We start from the raw sequence: 18,101 nt of genomic DNA, 5'->3' as shown, positions 1-18,101 counted from the left end.
TAACTTCCATTAATAATATTGCACACTATATAAAAGAGTACAGTGCACAGCTAAACCTAATTTTGAGTAAAAGGAAAATACATGTTAGACTTCTCCTGACTTTAGTGTCGAACTGTTTTTGAAGCAACAATGCAGCTACTGCACTTGGCAGTCCAAAGCCTGATACTCTAATTTTCACCTCTTGACTAATGACTCCCTTTCATTGACTGGAATGAATATGCATTTCTTAGTGCTGATTTTTTTTTTCCTTTTTTTTTTGACTTGTAGGAATCAAACACAGGTACCAAGGGGTTTAAAAACTCATGCACCCTACTCAAGTTAGACTCCCTTAGTTCTGAATGCTGAATTTGAGACATGTATATAAGTTTAGCTGACTTATTATTTTGCAGGAAAATCAGTTTTAACAAAACCAAATGTTGTTGAAAAGTCGTTAGCTGACATAATATTTGCTGGAATACACCGGATGCCTAATACTTTAGGAAGCATTCAAGGAAATTGGCACTTTGCAGGCTGCAGTTGGTCCAAAACATGTTTTATTCATCATTAGATATGGATGTAATCATGTAATGCAAGTTTTAAACTTGGACTTGGAAGTTTGTTTCAAGCTTTTCTGTCATACCAACGAGTTGCCAGAGTATGAGTTTGAATTCGAAGTTTAATTACAACACAGAGATACCAACGTAGCAACCCGATTCGTTACAAAATGTTACATGGAATTATACAGGTAGCTATTGAAACAAATATTTGATTTTTTTTTTTCAAGGCAAAATCGATTGTGGAATAATGATGTTTCCAATGTTGTTGTGCCATGGGTCAGCCAAGTGAGCAGCCAAGTTCTCCAAAGGTCCAGTGCCGGGATAAGCTGATTGTTGAACACAGAATCCCACAAAAGCCAACAAAGCAAGACGTCCTAAACATCGAACAAATAAAATGTTGTCAATTTTCTATACAACAAACAAATGTAAAATGTTAGTAGTACATCGGTTTTTTAGTTTAATTGATTTAGCAGCGTGAATTGCTGTAAATCCCCCGGTACCTGTGATCGATTTCTACAAATAAAAGAAATAGATATCTTATTCTTACCATTCTTAAGTTCTTTGACTTTGTATTCATGGAATGTTTTAGGGTCCTTAGAGTATCCCAAAGGATCAAAAGCACCACCAGGGTATTTCTTCTTCTCTGGGTCCTTCTCCATGCTCCTTTGGTGCTCCACAAAGGAAATAGCAAGGAATTCAATGGCCAGAATGGTGGGTAGGGTGCCCCATGGAACTGGATTGCCTAGGTAGGTTGCTTGGCCCCCAGGAACTGCTGCCCATTCCTGAGCCTTTACCCAGTTGCCTAAGCCCAATGCCTCTGGAACCAAAATCCCTGGCTGCAAAATATAAGAAATTTCAGCATATTAAAGTTTTTTTTAATATCGGGGACAATGTCTGATACCACGTACTTTTTCAAGTGAAATAAAATTGGATCTCAATATATGACGTTGGCTAGTGTGTTATTTAACAAATCGAGGTTCATGCATACGTATGCAGTATTAGTGTCAAAAAATTCATATTGTCAATCAATCATATCATAAAACATCCTTCATATTACTTGTGTAAGATAGTAATAATAAGAGTGAACAAACTTTTTCTATAATAAGAGTGAACAAACTTTTTTTTTGAGTAAAAAGAGAGAACAAACTTATTATATATAATACTGTGATTAAATGAAAGTATTCATGAAATGTTTACTATCCTAAATGCATGTTTCTGCTAGCATCTTAACAATTTTACAAAGACTAAACAAAACCGCTGTTTTTTTTTTTTTTTTACAAAAGACACTTACAACAGCAAGCATGGCCCATCTGCAGTGAATGAGTTCTGACTCTTTGAACCTCTCAAGATTCTCTGGTACTTCACCAAGACGAAGAGGGTCGAATCCAAAGTCACTGAAGCATAAGAACAAAACGTGCATGCACAAATCAACATCACAACAAAACCCAGCAAACCATTCAAAATCACTTAAATATGCCACAACAAAGTGATTTCTTTTCAGTTCCAATCTCTATTTATTTATATTTTTTACTTTCATTTTTACATTTAATAAAAAACAATGTACTTTTAGTTTGTATAGTTTAGATTAGTCATTTTCCCACTAAATATGTTCAAGACAAGTTTTCCAACAGAGATTAATTCATCAAACTGTAATATTTCACACCAATAATATGATTGCCTAAAAAAATGAGGGTATGAAAACATAAGTTCCTTTCAATGTACACTACATGCTAAGTTCTTTTTCTAGAAAAATAAACAAATCATAATTTCAAGAACTGAAAACATGTTGAAACATTATTGTACTAAACAAATAAAAAAAGGGAAATTGAAGCATACCCAGGTGCTGAACCATCAAGGTAAGGAGGTCTAGGCTGGCCTGGCATCCAGTCAGCACTCATAGAAAAGCGAGAAGAAGAGGCATTGGTGACACCAAAGCTAGAAAGAGGAACTGCGGTGGCAAATCTGGATTTTGAGGAAGAAAGGAGAGATGGGAAGGCTGAGATAGCAGTACTCATCAATGTGTTGGCAGCCATTCTTTCTCAGAGTTTGAAAGTTGTTTTGTGAGAATGGTGTGAAGGGAATGGCACTGGCAATGTTTTAGAATCTCAACACAAGAATATAGGAGAGTGGTGTGGATATAGGCAAATCCAAAAGTGGATTGCCATTGGGTGATGATGTTAGCTTGTGACTTGTTATTGGTCCACGTTGATATTTGTCCATCCAATTTTGATTGATGAAGTGGAACCACTTGTGGATATAAGGGAGGTTTGTGTGTGGTGGAGGTTACATGTCAGATCTTCAAAAAAATCAATAAGATTGTCCTGTTGGTAGAATTGTGTTTTGTGAATGGTGGATAGGTGATTTAAAGTCAAATATTTAAGAGTAAATGGTAATCCCTCATTTTGGGTGAATTGGTTGGGGTGAATAAAAGAGAGAGACAAAGAGAAAAAGAAAAAAAGAAAGATAAGTGATGAGATGAAAATATAAAAATAATAGAATTTAAGTGACTGATTATGATGAATATTATTATTCAATAATAATGTGTTTAGGATATTGATTAAAGTTCATAAAAAAATTAATTAAGGAATTAATAAATGAATAAAAAATTATCATTAGAATTCCATTAAAAATTACATAGCAGTGCAGTATTACATTTTTTTTTTAATTTTTTCAATAAAAAATTTCCCAATAAATAAAACTTAAGTGCGTGTAAAAAAATGACATCTTTATATTTTTTTAAATTTTTGTTACACTTATTTATTTATTTAAGATATAGAAAGAAATTGCATCGAAATAGGTAATTTCTTATTTGATTAAAGTTGAAAAAAATGTAAGAATGATAGTGTAATAAAATTTTATTTCTTCTGTAACAATGAACTCTCTTTCTATGGACTTTAAAAGTAAAGATAGTAGAGTAATTATTGAAAGAAAGCTCTCAAAAATTAATTAAAATCATATAGCATGTTAAGAGTTTTTTTTTTTTTTTCACTTTCTTTGAATTTCTTTACAAGCTAAAGTTTTGCTTTCACCATCAAAAATTCAAAATCAACTTCGCGTTTAGATAGGATCAGTGAGTTGCCAGACATTATTTTTATTTCCAAATTTCTAAGATCACCAATGTTTGCCCATTGCAAACCCGTTCTTGAGTTGGCCAAAGTCTCGAGTAGTTTTCTCAATCTTAGATTGTGTATTAAATTATTAATCAGAAAAAGTGGCTCCCCTCCGAATCCTGTGAGCAAAATTCTCACTTTGAAGTATTATTCCGAACACTTAGACAATCTCCATGGCCGAAAACCAATAAATTATGAGTCTTCACTGGTGGTGAACTTCAGGAGCCAAGCGCACACACATAAATCTTTTTGAGATGGTTTTAAATAGTTCTAATAATTTGGTTATCACTCTAAGAATGAGAACCAGAAAGGTAGGGAGAAAAATTGATTGATGCCTGCTTTTTGACTTGTATACAACTCTTGTCAAAGGGCTGGTAGTGTCATTTTGGTTATGCTAGTTTGAAGCAACTAGTGGGGATTTGAACAATCAATTTTGATACTCGATAGTGGCCATTCTTCTTCAGCAAATGACAGTTATTAATTCTGCCAACTGATAAATACCATGGGTAAGTATCAGTAGATGAATGTGTGTGGAAATACATGGTAAATTTGACTTTTTACTAATGTATTAAGTTAAGGAGTGTTATATTGGAACAACCCAACTTTCAGTTGTACTTGGATTGCAGGTGTTAAAGAGAGAAAGTGGTGTCACAGACAAAGCACCTTTCTTTCTCTTTTAATGCGACATAATGAAATCACTCTTGGAATCTAGTCTTGTGTAAAATAGTAATATGCTTCAACTTGATGGTTTAATCATTTGCACTGCTATGTAGGATCTTCGTTTCCTAATATCAATAAATGCTATATAAATTGTTACATCAATAAATGCTTCGTAATGCAGGCTCAATTCTAGTGTAAACAGAATATTTTGCTGACTATCCTTCTCCAACACCAAAAGAATAAAAGGTCTGTATGTTTCAAAGACATAGTTATCAAAGAGGCACTATCTTAAATTTAATATTTTTCGTTTGTTAATGCCAAGTAAAAAGAAAATCTGTAACAGGCCTTATAAACAAGACACTTACAATATATCAACCTATAGCTTGCTGTAAGATTGGAGCTTCTAGGACTGGGAGTAATATGGGAAGCATAAAATAAGCGAAAGCTATATATAATATGTAAAAATCTAATGAGTTATGGATGGATATCACTTTAAGCACTTATGATATCAACTCTAGCCTTTGGAGAGTTTTGAAGCAAGTACTCCACCACATTGTTTATTTCTCCATCAGATCGTTGGCATGATTCTTTTTCCACATGCAACGACTCCAATCTAACAAAGCAAGGGGGTTGAGGCATTGTTGAATTGGAATTTGAGAGATCCTACACAAAATTAGAATACATATTTAAATGAAGATTTTGAAATGAAAGACTGACTATTGACAAAAATTTTGACATATGAATGCATACATGTTATGAGCATTAAAAAAATGAAGAGGCAAAAACATGCTAATGTAACTTACATATAGTATCATTTGAAGCGTTTCCCAACTTAGCTTCAATATCTTAACATTGGCTAGCACTTGCAGGCATCTTATGAAGGTTGAACTTGAGACAAACCACACACCAATATACACTGATCCAAGAAAAGCAAGATTGCACGAGGAAGAGAGTTGGTGAGGAGCAAAACCAATGATAGTGAAAGAACTAAGATTTGGTGTAGAAAGTGCAATTTGGAAAGCTTGTGTTGTAAGAAAACTTATGTAACTGGTTATTTTCAAATGGGAAAGGGTAGAATTAGATATACGGAGAACTTTTGCATTGTCATGCATTTCACAATTCCATAGGAATAAAGTATTTAACAAGTGACAGTTTGAAAAGGGTTCAGCACAGTCATTGTCAATTGCTGTAAAATTGACACATTGAAGATGAAGACTTGTCAATGCAGGCAAGTGCAGAGATTTAGGAAGTACTATTCTAGAAGAGGGATCATGCATAAGGCAAAGCTTAAGGGAAGTCAAAGACTTGCTGCAAAAGACCAAAGGGAGGGAATCCAAATTGGGTCTGCTGCTTAAACCTATATACATTGTCAACTTCTGGACATTGTGAAACATAACATATTTGATGACCCTATCTAACTCTTCAGTCTCAATACAGCTGTTGTTAATATCAACATTAAGTAGGGAACAAGAGTCATTTCGACTAGACAAAACCCAAGACACAAATTTCCTAAAATACTTCTTGCATTTGCATCTAAACGGGGAGCGGAATGTGAGATCAGTGAGACATTTGCAGAGGTCTTTCCATCGTTTAGACAAAATACAAGTTTGAACAGCATCTTTTGTGTCCAAGAAACTCATTATATGCATCAGAATGCAGTCTGGCAACTCACTGATTCTGTCCCTCTCGTCTCGCCTCCGTTTCTTCCCCTCTGTTTCTTTACCACTTACCGATACCTGAATCAAGAAAATTACACCAACATACTAGCTTTAGATCATGCAGATATTATTATATCAATAAAATATTCAACAAATAATTTTTTTTTTATCCGAGTAGGAATCAAAGACAGGTATCTGATGAGACCTGCCCCGATCCTGTTGAGTCCTGAAATCAAACTCCCCTAAACTTTTTCATAATAACAATAAAAAAAGACAGATATCCAAGAGTTTACAACAACCTACTCAACTAAGTGAGCTACACCCCCTTGATTATCTTCTAAAATTGATTACTATCGTTTACAAAAGAAAAAAAAAAACTTAGCATATGAAATAGTACCTTGTGATCTGTAGTTGGGAAAACCCAATTGTGATTGATCCACTTGCAGTGTGTCCTGAGCTGCTTCTTGGAAAAGACCATGTTCTCCTCCGTGTCCCTGAAATACACACGAAACCTTCCATTCCCTAATTTTCCCGTGATGTGACCCTCCCACCAGCCGTCGTTGTGAAATGCGTCCACCTTATCGCCGGACTTGAAGTCCCGATGTTTTTCCGGCGGGGGCAGTGGCCGGAGCTGGTGGAGACAGACAACTTCTTGCAGCGGCGTGTGACTTAGTTCATTCTCAACGAGGTTATGGTACTTGACCAAAAACCTGTCGATGGCCCAGCTGCTGACAATGGTGGCGGAAAACCATGACCCGCTGAAGCCATCGTCGTCGATGCTCACTTCCACGGCGGAACCTGGTTTCGTGTAGGCTAAGTCATGTTTAGGCGCCATCGCTTTCTGTGTTAGGGTATCGTGGATTTTTTTATTTATATATAATATATAAAAGGATGTTTTATTTTGGTAAGTCACTTTTAAATTCGGGCTAAATCATTGTTTTACTCTAGTTTTTTTAATACATAAACTAAATCATGAAATTTTGTTTTACATTTTTTTTATCAGCTAGAATTTGTTTTACACTATATATTTCATTAAATTTATTTTATAATAACACTTTTAAACTTTTAAAATAAATTCTAATTTAAAATATTTCACATCTTTAATTACTTTAAATTTAGTTTTATCATACAACATTCATACAGATATGCTACAAATAAAATAATTTAATTTCTTAAAAAAATACAGTACTATATAACAAAATAGTAACGTGTTAGTATTTTATTTGCATCATCACTGTTTGTGTAAATCTCAAGATCAGATCCTCATCTACCACCATTCCAGGTGTAGCCATCAAAACAACGTTTGTTTAACAAAACCCATTATCAGATCAGATCCGATCAGATCCTCTTCAGATTCGGATCACCGCCGAGTCCATGAGCACGCCAGCGCTTTCAGGGGTAACTCTTCATTCCGATTCTACAAATTTCTCCAAATTTCGAAGCTTCCTCATTTCAATTTTTTTTTTGTTCTTTTTTTATTGTGGTGGCAGGGCACGGGCCTCTTCTCTGGATTCACGCGTTTATGCAAGGGCCTTGCGGTGGTGCTTGTTTGCGGTCACATTGCGGTTCAGTTTATCCCTTCAGCTGTTAACTATCTTGCTCTTATTCCCGCCAGGTACCCTGCCCTAACATAGTGAATTGCATGTTACACTATGCATAATTAAAATGTGTATATATGGTTTTAAATTGCACCGCAACATCAAGGTATTTTGACTCTCCGCAACCGCATTGATGCATTTTCCCGCAATTGCCCATAATATAAAGGTTTTTTTTTGGCTCATCGCAATCTAAACCCATCATATGATTTATTATTTATTTACTTTACTAATCATCTCTGATTCCAATAGTCCATAGTTTCTAGTTGTATGGTGGAGGATCGAGAGGGGAGACACTTAAAACTGCGTGATTGTAATTTGTAATGATTATTGTGAGATCCTACCTAAATTCCAGATTTGTATACGCATGTAAAATGACATTGATTAGGAGAATAGTATTTAAATTGCGAGTAACGTGTAATTAAACTTAAATTGAAACCGCTAAGATATGGTTGCATATAATTGGCCAATCATAACGTAAGCTGAAGTTACAAGTTAATGACTCCTAATACAAATTGCATAAGTTTTTGAGGACAGATTAAACTGAAACATTAAAAGAAGGTAGTGGCTGACATTTTCGCAATGGCAACACAGCGGAAAGGATGAGTTGAACTCAAATCACTCACCATGTCACCCAGCAGAGATCAAACTTAACCTCTCATCTGTCAATGGAAGTATGTTGTATCTTGTATGTGACAATTGAACGTATTAGGCAAGGTTTGAAAAATTGGTTTGTGACTGAAGTTTCGGCCACAATGTCAGGTTTTTGGACTCTTTGCAACTGCTTCCTGACTGCTATTGCAGTTACATTTGTCTGCAGTTTCCCTCAATGTCAAGCATTGCGATGTAATTGTTACCATTACCGCAATTTACAACCTTGGTATTAGGTATTAAAGGTATATGTTGCATTACTTGTGCCAAGATTTAGGTGCACCAAATCAAATTCCTTAAATCATGGCTGCTTTACTTGTCGTAAATGATAACAAGTACATAACCTTTTCTAGGATAAATTTTGGTAGGAGTTATTATGTAACGTAATTACATAACAAGTCTAATGACAGTACTGTGGTGGATTTTGCTTGTGATTTCATGTCTATAGATATAATGAAAGTGTCCAGCCAAGTCACCATGCTGTTAACTTTTTTTCCCTCCAAAATGGCTTGTTGGTGGTGATGGGCATTTTTGAATTGATGTCCAGCGAACTCTCAATTGCATGGGTACTGAATACTGACTCTAGTGTCTCTATAAATCTCCTTAGGAAGGATCCTCGGGGTAAGCTGGGCTTGATGAGGACATTGAGCATTTCAGTGGAGGGTTAAGGATAAATAAAATGCAGATAGGATATTTATGTAGCTTGGGCTTAAGTTTTGTGAGCCCGTGGTTGAGCCTGTTTAAGTTGTTTGAACAATAGGTATGGCTTAAAGCATAAGATATTAGAGCACAACAACCACAAATACATAATATAGTTGAGAAGAGTTATCTGATACAGGATGTAGTTGAGAAGATTTTCTGATCACCTCTTATCAACTTTGCCAAATATAATGAACAGATAGAACAAACTGAAAACTTTCATTCGGTGTGTTTAGAAATACTTTTTGAGATTTATAATTTTGAACGTGTAGAAGCTAAAGTTTTGAAAACTTAGTTTTAGAAGTTAGTCTTGATAAGAACTTTCATTTCCCCTTTTGATAATAGGTTGGACAGATTAAAGAAAAAAACAGAAAAATACATATAAGAGAAATGTGACAACAACAACTACAACAGCCTTATCTCTCTAAGTGAGGTTTGCTATATGGATCACATGATATCATTGGGCTTGATTAAAAACCAAATTCTCAAGGATATTATTCACCATGAGATCCCCCTTTACAGTTTCTTCCAGTGTCCTTCGTGGTTTCCCTCTATATCCCTTTTAATGAGGTTAAAAATAATTTTATCTACTCCCCTTAGGGGTTCTATTTGTTAAAAATCATTTTATCTACTCTCTTCAAGATATCAAAAAATCATTGGTGCATTCTCTCTGGTTAAAGATTGGTTTTGGGGGAGAGATCCCAAGCTATTGAAATCTTTAGGTGAGCAACTTGTATTCATTCTTTCTCTTCCTAACTTGGCTTCACTGATCTAGTGCTAAGGGAGATCTCATGAATAAAATCCTATCATATCTTTCTCTCTCTCTCTCTCTAATTTTTGGACTAGTATCAAAGCTCCTGATCTGGGGAGTCTTTCATGGTGCATGCAAGAAAGGAGTCCAGATTCAAATTCTTGGTGAAGGGGGTTTGATCTTGGGAGAAGAAAATGGAAGAAAAGAGGCAGCATGCAAGGAGTGGAGTGACAAGGAGCTGTGTGTGGATGAAGAAGAGGCTAGAAGAAATTCTGGAAGGGTTATGCCTAAGTCTTGTGTTCTGATGCGTCACCAATTGTGTTGACCAATCTTAACTTAGCTTTCATCTTTCGAAGCTCAAGAAGTATCATCTTGATTAATGCCAAGAACTTTATTTCTTTTTCCATACTTTAGTTACTTGGGGGAGGTTTTTCACGAATATAAGATAGAAGTAAAGTTTTAAAACTTATAATATCTACCTGCTAACACGATTTCCTAGTTTTTATGAAAAGAGTTGTTTTGCAGACCACAAAGACATCAAATTCAGGTATTGCTAGATTAAGTATTTATGTTAGTTTATATATAACTGAATCAACACAAAGCTAATTCTTTTTACTACTGTGGTTGTTGGGTTCTCCATATAAGTGTGATTATGTAGGTTACTATACCATCAATATTTCAATTTGTTTTAGAACTTATTTTCCTGTTCTGTTCATTTTGCAGGACAATCCCATTTGCCTGGAATCTCATTACAGCTGGATATGTTGAACAATCTATATATGGGGTATGCACATGCTGCCTTTTGAACTCACTATTCATATTTCATTGTATTACCAGAGTTGTAAATCTTGCTTACAAGAAAAACTTCACAATTAACATGGTTTGTACAATTTTATAGGTAGTGGTCAGCACATTAAGTCTCCTGTTTATTGGGAAGCTGCTTGAACCAATATGGGGCTCCAGGGAATTCTTTAAATTTATCTTTGTGGTTAATCTTCTAACTTCAGTATGTTTATTCATCACTGCTATTGCCTTATACTACATTACAAGGCTGGAGACTTACCTGTAAGTATATAAAATCCATTACAATCTGAGAGGATATTTTCTTTCTGCTGCTCATGATGATTTGTCATATTTTTCTTTCAGAGTATTATATTTCTCCCTTTCCCACACCTTGTGCTACATTTTGGCTCTCCATTTTTAAAATTTTAAAATTAAAATCTAAATGGAGGACCATTTGAAGTTTTATTATTTGTGCTCTTTTGGCTTTGACATTTAGAAAACATTGGAACAGAAGTTCTGTTTTGGTGGTCCCCCAGACTTCCAAGTTACTTATTTTCTAGGCTATCTGTTAAATCTGAAGAGACATTCAGTTTTCTATATCCACCTTGAACAAATATTCTTTTTGATCTTAATACTCTTGTGGAATGTTCTAGTTACATGCCACTTTCTGGATTTCATGGAGTTGTATCTGGTTTCTTGGTTGGCATTAAGCAAATTATACCAGATCAAGAGCTTCCTTTCATTAAGATAAAAACAAAGGTTTGATACTCTTATCCTCTTCTAATTTGTCACTTATCAGCGAAAATAGGTTTATGCAAATGCCCTAAATTTGTTGCCACTTACACCTCTTCAGTGGTTGCCATCTATCACTGTATTGCTTTCCATTGCTATTAGCTTCTGGACACTAGAGGCTACAGCATATCTTCCAACCATTATATCTGGCACGTATATAAGCTGGATTTATCTTAGATACTGGCAGAGGAAACCAGAAACTAAACATAGAGGTGATCTGAGTGAAGATTTTGCTTTCTCCACATTTTTCCCAGAATTTTTAAGGTAATTTCAGCTTTTAGTTTGCAGCAAAAATAAGTGATTAGTTGTAGTATTGTCTGTCTAGATTTTAAGAAACTCTTTTTTATGTTTTTGCTGCCTTGTAGACCAGTCATAGACCCTATCGCTTCAATATTTCATCGAATGCTCTGTGGAAGATATGATGCTTCTAATGATGGTCAAGGCAACAGTCTGGAAAGTGAGCCTTTACCAGGTTCGGACTCAATTGAGGCATCCAGGAGACGGTAATTCTACATAGCTGTTGTTAACTTTAATTGGGTCACTTATTATTGTCAAGTAGAAATTGCTTCTGTGGAGCATGTCGTGCAGGAAAATCAAATAAATAAACAATAGACAGGTGCAAGTGTCGAATCAATTTTTTTGCATATTTGGTTGCTTTATTGGCTTTCTTTTAGATAAATTATTCAGCTCAAACAAAACAGATAAGTTGTTCATAAATGTTCTGAGTGCATATTTTTTCTTGCCTTTCTTTTTCTTGTTTTATTTTATCTAAAAGTAAAATTGCTTTTTATTCTCAAATTTCTAGTTGTCATGTTATCTTTCTGCTATCCATAAAAAAGCAAATAATCTTATAGAAGGAAAGGAATTAGAATCAAAAGCCTGGCTTCTGTCTATTAATACTTTAACTCCTTATCATAGTGGCTAAACACAGACCTTTTCTTTTGGTTTGAAAAACTAGTGAGATCAAAGTTGTACTTGAATCTGGATATGTAATTGATTTTGTTAGGTGTTCAACTCAAGAAGCATGCTATGAACTTTTCCATGTGCTATTACAACACTAACTAAAGCAATCATATTTAACTAATAGTGGAGCATTATTTCAGACAAAGAGTGGAGCATTATTCCATTGAGATATTTATTATTTTGATAAAATATCATAATACTATTCCAAATGGCAGAACTTTATTTTGGAAGAGGGATAGAGGGGGTGACTCTTTTAAAATTCCTTGTCTTCATTTTTTAGCATTATTTTCAGATTTTATTGACTGCAATAACAACTGTTGCATCATTCTTGTAATTATTGTACTGCATATAATAACTTGCCATGCCAACTGGTGCTGTTCATGCAGAGAAAGAGGTGCTCGAGCACTGGAAGAACGATTGGCTGCAGAGAGGTTGGCTGTTGCACGACGTGAGTTGCAAAGAGAGGCTGAGGAAAATGTATAATTCCCCAGCGTTTGTAAATTTTGGATCAGTTCAGGCAATATGCACCTATTAGGAGTGATATTTTCAGAGGTCGTACAGTAATTAGAAATTTTTTGTTTAGGTCAAGGAAAATTTTAATGTGGTTTTGCCATGGACTATGATCTTTACAAAACCGAAGGTTTCTCTTTCTTTTGTCAGATAAATATATTTGACTTTCTTGTGTACTTTACACAAATACATAGAATCTAAAGAGTTTTTCAGTTGTTGTCTCCCATATAAAGACAAACTTTATAATGCAACTGCATGGATGAGGGAATTAGAATGTCATTAGATGTCCATGCAAGTTCTTGAGCTTGAAGAGATAGCAGCCCCAACGTTTTGAATATTGACAGCTTTGGGTTATGCAAGAAGTGGAATCATACACATCTGCCCCTGAAGTGTATTGCAGGGTGCAAGATTTTTCTACCTATTTTAATGTTATGGCTTTAGTTTCATTTCACTACGGCCTACCGTATCCTTGCATAATCGGATATTTGCTGCACAATACATTTTGTGCTCCCAAATGATGATAGTGAAGATTTTTACTACCCGCCATCTGGATTATAATACGACAAAACAACCAACCTCTTGTGGAATCCATGGTTCAGTGGTAAAAGAAAGTTAATAATGATAGTGGAAACTAGCGTATGTCATATTTGGTTATCGTGATAAAATGATGAAAATGCGTTGATGACAAATTTGAGCAAATCTTATTAAACTATTGTGGTAGACGACCTAGTGTTTCCACTTGTAGCCACTCGTGAATATGCAAGCAATTTCTTTGGTTGTGGCATTGGTGGCCTTTTGTGTTAGTTCCTCAAATTAGGGGGCTTGTTTTTAGTCCCTTGTGAACATCCCTAATCCATTTTTTATTAGCTTATTTGAAAAAAAAAATGTTTTGCAAATTATTAGACCGTGAAATTAGGCTAAGAACGGATTGAGTTAACCCGCCAAAATTTAACTGAATCAGCTTAATTATGTTTAATTACTCCAATTAGGGTTTTTTTTAATCCTCAAATAAAAATTTGCAGTTTCTATTCTTAAAATAAAAAAATGTTCTTTTTAGTTCCTTTGCAAGTATGAGGGACTAAAAAAATACAGATTTTTATTTGAGAGAAGGAAAAAAAGAATGTTTTTTGAATTTCAGAGACATTTTTATTTGGGAGACCGAAAAAAATAGACATCCTTATGTATGTGAGTAAAAATATAATTAAGTGGATTTGAATCAATTAAAGTTAATTGGGTTGGTTTGATTTAGGTTTAGATTTTTTTTGGTTTAATCTAAACTAAATCAATTCGATTAAGACTGATTTGATTTGAGTTATTGGTTACAATAAAAAAATAAGTTATCATACTTTTAAGCTTTTGTCTCTGATTGTTATCTATTTTATATAAATTTTTAATTTCATACTAATGCAAAATAATAATACTTATTACTCTTTAATGATTAAATATTTTTTTATTTAAATTTATTTTTTTCTCTAGTTATCACTTTATATATCTCATTAATTTTTTTATTTAAAATATGATAAAAAAAACTCAAATCAATCGGTTTATTTTTAGATGGTTGGGTTCATATAATCAATCTAATTCGATGAACTTCACATGTTAAGTTACCAAATAAATAAAATAAAAAATAAATATAAATAATCTAAATATAATGTCAAAATCACAAGAATATTATCCTAGTAATAAATTGACTTGGCATAAATGCTTCATATAAGTTATCATCATGAGTTAAACAAATGTTATGCAAATTAATAAAATAACATGAAATCCATAATATTCTAGAAAACATTATGTCTAATAAAGTAATATTTAATCATTCAATTCATAAAAACATCCTAAAGGAAAATTCCAACTCGACAGATCGACCTAATCCCTCCCGCCTCTAAATCCATTGGATGCAAAATATGTAAATCGAATTATATAATCTAACAAAACTCATTTTAGCCTGTTAAATAAGTTAACCAGTCTGGTTTAATCTATTTTGACATCCCTAATTATAGGAATACACGATTGCCCTCTTGGACTCGGCTTACACCTCATTTAGTCTAGTTACATGACACACAAAGTCACGTAAGCATGAATATAAGAATACTGTTGACCAGCCATCCCCTGAGAACTTTAATAGAATACTTAAAAATGTTCAAAAACATCTTCCACTTATTTTTTGTTTTTTGTTTTTTTGGGTTTTTAAAACAATTATTTTGAAAATATATAATTTTCAAAATTTAATAGATTTTAGATGAGAAATTGTATTAAATAATATACATTTGTTTTAGAAAACAATTTTCAAAGAATCAAATAGGCTATTAGTTATGTATCTATCAATTAACTATATTATATCTTATTAGTTAATTTTAGGAAATAATCAAAAAATATTTTTATTTATTTACTTTTAAATCTTGGATGTAATTTTGTAGGTAGGGCTTGCGTATGCCTTCCAACGATCTAAATCCTAGGCAAAGCCACAATCACAAATGGCATGACAAGTACAGATGCAGGATTGGAACATCTCATCTTAACTATTTCTTTTTTTTACAAATTAAAATAATAGATATCCAACATGGAGCCAAATGTGAATGAATGAAGTGTATAATACTTAAAAAAATTATGTTGATGAAAACAAAGAAATTAAAAATTATGAATAATCTAACAATGTGTTTCATGTATAATTATATATATTTAAAATATTTTGCTTAGAACTATTTCTAGAAAAATCACCTTGAAAGACAATTATTTTTTCCGAAAGAAATCCTAATCATCCAAAGCTGTGAGATTTTTTTATTTTTTTTAACAAAGTGTCCAATATATGGCTTTACATGAAAAGCGTACAAATATCTGACTTTTGTGTTTTTTCTAAAAAAACCGTTCAATATTTTTTTTTTCACAAAATGCTTCTAAATCGCCTTTTAGACAATGCCCCTATTTAATTGGATCTTTATTTACACACTATACAAGAATGTGCTTTGATAAGTCTTTCGACTAAAAAGTTTTTTAACTACCTTGGTCCTTGGATGAAGTGTTTTTAAGATTTTGGCTAAGTGTTTCTAACCTGTTTTAACTAAATTGCCAAATTTCTTGTAAAATGTAGGTCAACGCATAAGTTGCATATAGTCTCTATGTTGCATGATAAAGAGGAAAAAATAGAAAGAACTTTTACTCAGTCAGATTAGATAAACTGTCAGTTCAATAGTGCAATAACTTTTTCTCTCATTTGAGTCTTTTCTATAAAAAGACAAGCCTTCTCTACATTAACTTAAAAAACTCTTCATGTATTTAATGAACAATCAAAATAGGAAGCCCTCCTTCAACAAATACTTCTCCTTTGATTATAAAAGCATGTCTTAAACGAATATGAGATAGAGAATTGAACGCTTTCTGAACTAATTTCATTAGAAAATACTCTAATTCTTTCATATACATTTGTTATAAAAGATTTGTATCTTGAACTTAAGTTTCAAATCCATACCTATATTGAGTTACCTTATCATCATGTAAACATTTTCAAAGATGAAAAAGACTTGTAAAAAAGAATACTTAATACTTGTAACCTCGTGTCAAGGTTACATATTACTGTTACTTTCAAAATATACTTGTTGTAAGTTGTTATTGTTAGTGAAGATCCTTTAATTAGGTGAAAGGACTTAACGTAACTCTTAAGTTGTAGAGTGAACTAATATAAATTGTTGTGGGTGAAATTGTCTTCCTTTCTCCTTCAGGTATCTTAGTTTCCATATTACAAACTAATTAACTTTTAAACTTATATTTGTTTATTCAAGCTTTCACTAATACGTTTTTAAGAATCGAATAATTCAACTCCCATATTGTGTGTACCCTTTTTTTTTATATCAAACGTGGTAAAAAAAAAATTGTTTTGCACATTTTTGGGCAAATCTTTTCTGAATTTTATTCAAATATTTTATTAATTATTTCCTTAGCATACACTTAAAACCCCTTATTTTGAATACATAGTTGTTATAGGGGTAATACAATAAGGAGATTTTGCATGATTGCATGGTGTTATTACTTAATTGGGATCTTTATCCGGTTGGAATCCCATGTAGGGAAAGATGGGGTCATCATCACATCCTCTTGCCTTATTGTCACAGTCTATAGATGTTGTTCCAGCAGCATCAACACATTGATGGACCTCTGCAAGATAAACATTTCCACTTCTATCTGGCTCACAAACTATGTCAACATTCACACCTAAAGCTTTCCTGAAAGCTTGTAGTATCCTACGTGTTGGATATGGATTTCCACTTGCAACAATACCTAACAATGATATTAAAATCAGATACCTTTATTTAGGATCATTATATTAATGTTCCTTAAATTAGGAGTGAAAATTTCAAGAAAGAACATTATATTAACATAGTAACTCATTCCTAACTGTCAAGGGGATACCAAAAACTCTAGCAATTATAAGATAAATAATGCAACCTCAAAACAACATCACGTTTTATTTTTTTTCCCCTAACTTTTTGTGTGTGAAACATGAACTTGAATTACTTATTTACCTGCATTTGTCAAGATTTTCTTGAGGTCATTTCTCTTTCTACTGTTGAGTGCATAAACAATATAGTCATCTGGCATCATACTATAGCATGAACCAAACATTCTCCATTGGTCCCTCCATAATGACTTGCTCTCAATAAAATTATCAGTTCTCAGATCAGGCCAGTATTTGAGTAGGTCATTCTTGTTTGTCTCCATCTGCATGTATACAATTTATTGAATTCTTCAGCTACACAAACTAATTTGAAGAGTCATGTTTAGATAAACTTCTTGATATATATATATATATATATATGAAAAGAAAATAAAAATATAAAATGAATTAAATTTCTTTCGTTAAGTCAACACACTGAGCTTTTACTAAAAACTCTTTCATTTAACGAGTTTATAATAAATTTATTTAACTTATGAAATAAATTTAATTTATTTTACTTTATTATTTTTTCTTAGGGGAAAATTGAACCACCAAATAAAATCTTAGTCTAATCAGATTTCAAGGACAATCTCCGTGAAGGAAACTTGAAAACAAAACACAAAAAATGTATGGGAATGCAAGAGATACTAACAGTGCTATTTGGCATATTAAATGGTGAGGGGCAATTTCGCAGATCAGGGCCTCCTCTTCTCATGGGATGAAGGTAGCTAATAGTGAAATATTGTGGTACTATTTCCCTGCAACCACCTTCATGTGTCAAGCAATAGGAATTAGGCCACCTTAAGGCTAGTTGTAAATAGTCGTATGGGTTGGCATTGAAATATTGTGCTTCACAGTTAAGAATTCCCAAGAATAGGAAAACAAAAAGGAACTTGCTCTTCATCTTGTATTTTTGTTTTTTGCCTTTGGGAATTTCAGTAGTTTTTGGGTTGTGGTTGAAGAC

At 33.3% G+C, this 18,101-nt stretch overlaps 4 protein-coding genes across 4 annotated transcripts; 1 reads left to right on the top strand and 3 right to left on the bottom strand.

Moving 5' to 3' along the window:
* Positions 1-516: 516 nt before the first annotated feature.
* Positions 517-2,644, bottom strand: LOC114382850 (chlorophyll a-b binding protein 6, chloroplastic-like). Its single transcript, XM_028342475.1, has 4 exons — positions 2,373-2,644; positions 1,828-1,930; positions 1,084-1,372; positions 517-910 (listed from the first exon to the last, which is right to left on the bottom strand). Exons 1-4 carry the CDS (start codon positions 2,567-2,569, stop codon positions 759-761), a joined length of 741 nt encoding a protein of 246 aa, XP_028198276.1. The 5' UTR covers positions 2,570-2,644; the 3' UTR covers positions 517-758.
* A 1,931-nt stretch (positions 2,645-4,575) lies between these two features.
* On the bottom strand, positions 4,576-6,815 carry LOC114382834 (F-box protein At4g22280-like). The gene is made up of 3 exons (XM_028342474.1): positions 6,362-6,815; positions 5,110-6,042; positions 4,576-4,969 (listed from the first exon to the last, which is right to left on the bottom strand). The coding sequence occupies exons 1-3, from the start codon at positions 6,797-6,799 to the stop codon at positions 4,799-4,801; spliced, it is 1,542 nt and encodes a 513-aa protein (XP_028198275.1). The 5' UTR covers positions 6,800-6,815; the 3' UTR covers positions 4,576-4,798.
* Positions 6,816-7,184: 369 nt separating this feature from the next.
* On the top strand, positions 7,185-13,045 carry LOC114382826 (rhomboid-like protein 19). The gene is made up of 8 exons (XM_028342468.1): positions 7,185-7,362; positions 7,455-7,579; positions 10,384-10,444; positions 10,559-10,725; positions 11,097-11,202; positions 11,297-11,499; positions 11,601-11,738; positions 12,585-13,045. Exons 1-8 carry the CDS (start codon positions 7,339-7,341, stop codon positions 12,679-12,681), a joined length of 921 nt encoding a protein of 306 aa, XP_028198269.1. The 5' UTR covers positions 7,185-7,338; the 3' UTR covers positions 12,682-13,045.
* A 3,541-nt stretch (positions 13,046-16,586) lies between these two features.
* LOC114382818 (ribonuclease S-2-like) lies at positions 16,587-18,101 on the bottom strand. Its single transcript, XM_028342455.1, has 3 exons — positions 17,790-18,101; positions 17,226-17,421; positions 16,587-16,980 (listed from the first exon to the last, which is right to left on the bottom strand). The coding sequence occupies exons 1-3, from the start codon at positions 18,039-18,041 to the stop codon at positions 16,733-16,735; spliced, it is 696 nt and encodes a 231-aa protein (XP_028198256.1). The 5' UTR covers positions 18,042-18,101; the 3' UTR covers positions 16,587-16,732.

Source organism: Glycine soja, chromosome 2 (assembly GCF_004193775.1).
Source record: "Glycine soja cultivar W05 chromosome 2, ASM419377v2, whole genome shotgun sequence".
NCBI lineage: Eukaryota > Viridiplantae > Streptophyta > Magnoliopsida > Fabales > Fabaceae > Glycine > Glycine soja.
Note: the sequence above shows the minus strand (reverse complement) of the source record. Positions and strands in the feature narration are given on the sequence as shown.

Excerpts from the sequence above, each read along its gene's own strand:
- LOC114382850 (XM_028342475.1), bottom strand. The coding sequence starts at position 2,569 with ATGGCTGCCAACACATTGATGAGTACTGCTATCTCAGCCTTCCCATCT. Across the intron at positions 1,931-2,372 it reads CTTGATGGTTCAGCACCTGG|TGACTTTGGATTCGACCCTC; the intron begins GTATGCTTCAAT and ends CTTATGCTTCAG. Across the intron at positions 911-1,083 it reads AGTCAAAGAACTTAAGAATG|GACGTCTTGCTTTGTTGGCT; the intron begins GTAAGAATAAGA and ends TTCGATGTTTAG.
- LOC114382834 (XM_028342474.1), bottom strand. The coding sequence starts at position 6,799 with ATGGCGCCTAAACATGACTTAGCCTACACGAAACCAGGTTCCGCCGTG. Across the intron at positions 6,043-6,361 it reads TCCCAACTACAGATCACAAG|GTATCGGTAAGTGGTAAAGA; the intron begins GTACTATTTCAT and ends TTCTTGATTCAG. Across the intron at positions 4,970-5,109 it reads CGCTTCAAATGATACTATAT|GATCTCTCAAATTCCAATTC; the intron begins GTAAGTTACATT and ends AATTTTGTGTAG.
- LOC114382826 (XM_028342468.1), top strand. The coding sequence starts at position 7,339 with ATGAGCACGCCAGCGCTTTCAGGG. Across the intron at positions 11,203-11,296 it reads TCATTAAGATAAAAACAAAG|TGGTTGCCATCTATCACTGT; the intron begins GTTTGATACTCT and ends ACACCTCTTCAG. Across the intron at positions 11,500-11,600 it reads TTTTTCCCAGAATTTTTAAG|ACCAGTCATAGACCCTATCG; the intron begins GTAATTTCAGCT and ends GCTGCCTTGTAG.
- LOC114382818 (XM_028342455.1), bottom strand. The coding sequence starts at position 18,041 with ATGAAGAGCAAGTTCCTTTTTGTTTTCCTATTCTTGGGAATTCTTAAC. Across the intron at positions 17,422-17,789 it reads TTAATATGCCAAATAGCACT|ATGGAGACAAACAAGAATGA; the intron begins GTTAGTATCTCT and ends GTATACATGCAG. Across the intron at positions 16,981-17,225 it reads GAAAATCTTGACAAATGCAG|GTATTGTTGCAAGTGGAAAT; the intron begins GTAAATAAGTAA and ends TATCATTGTTAG.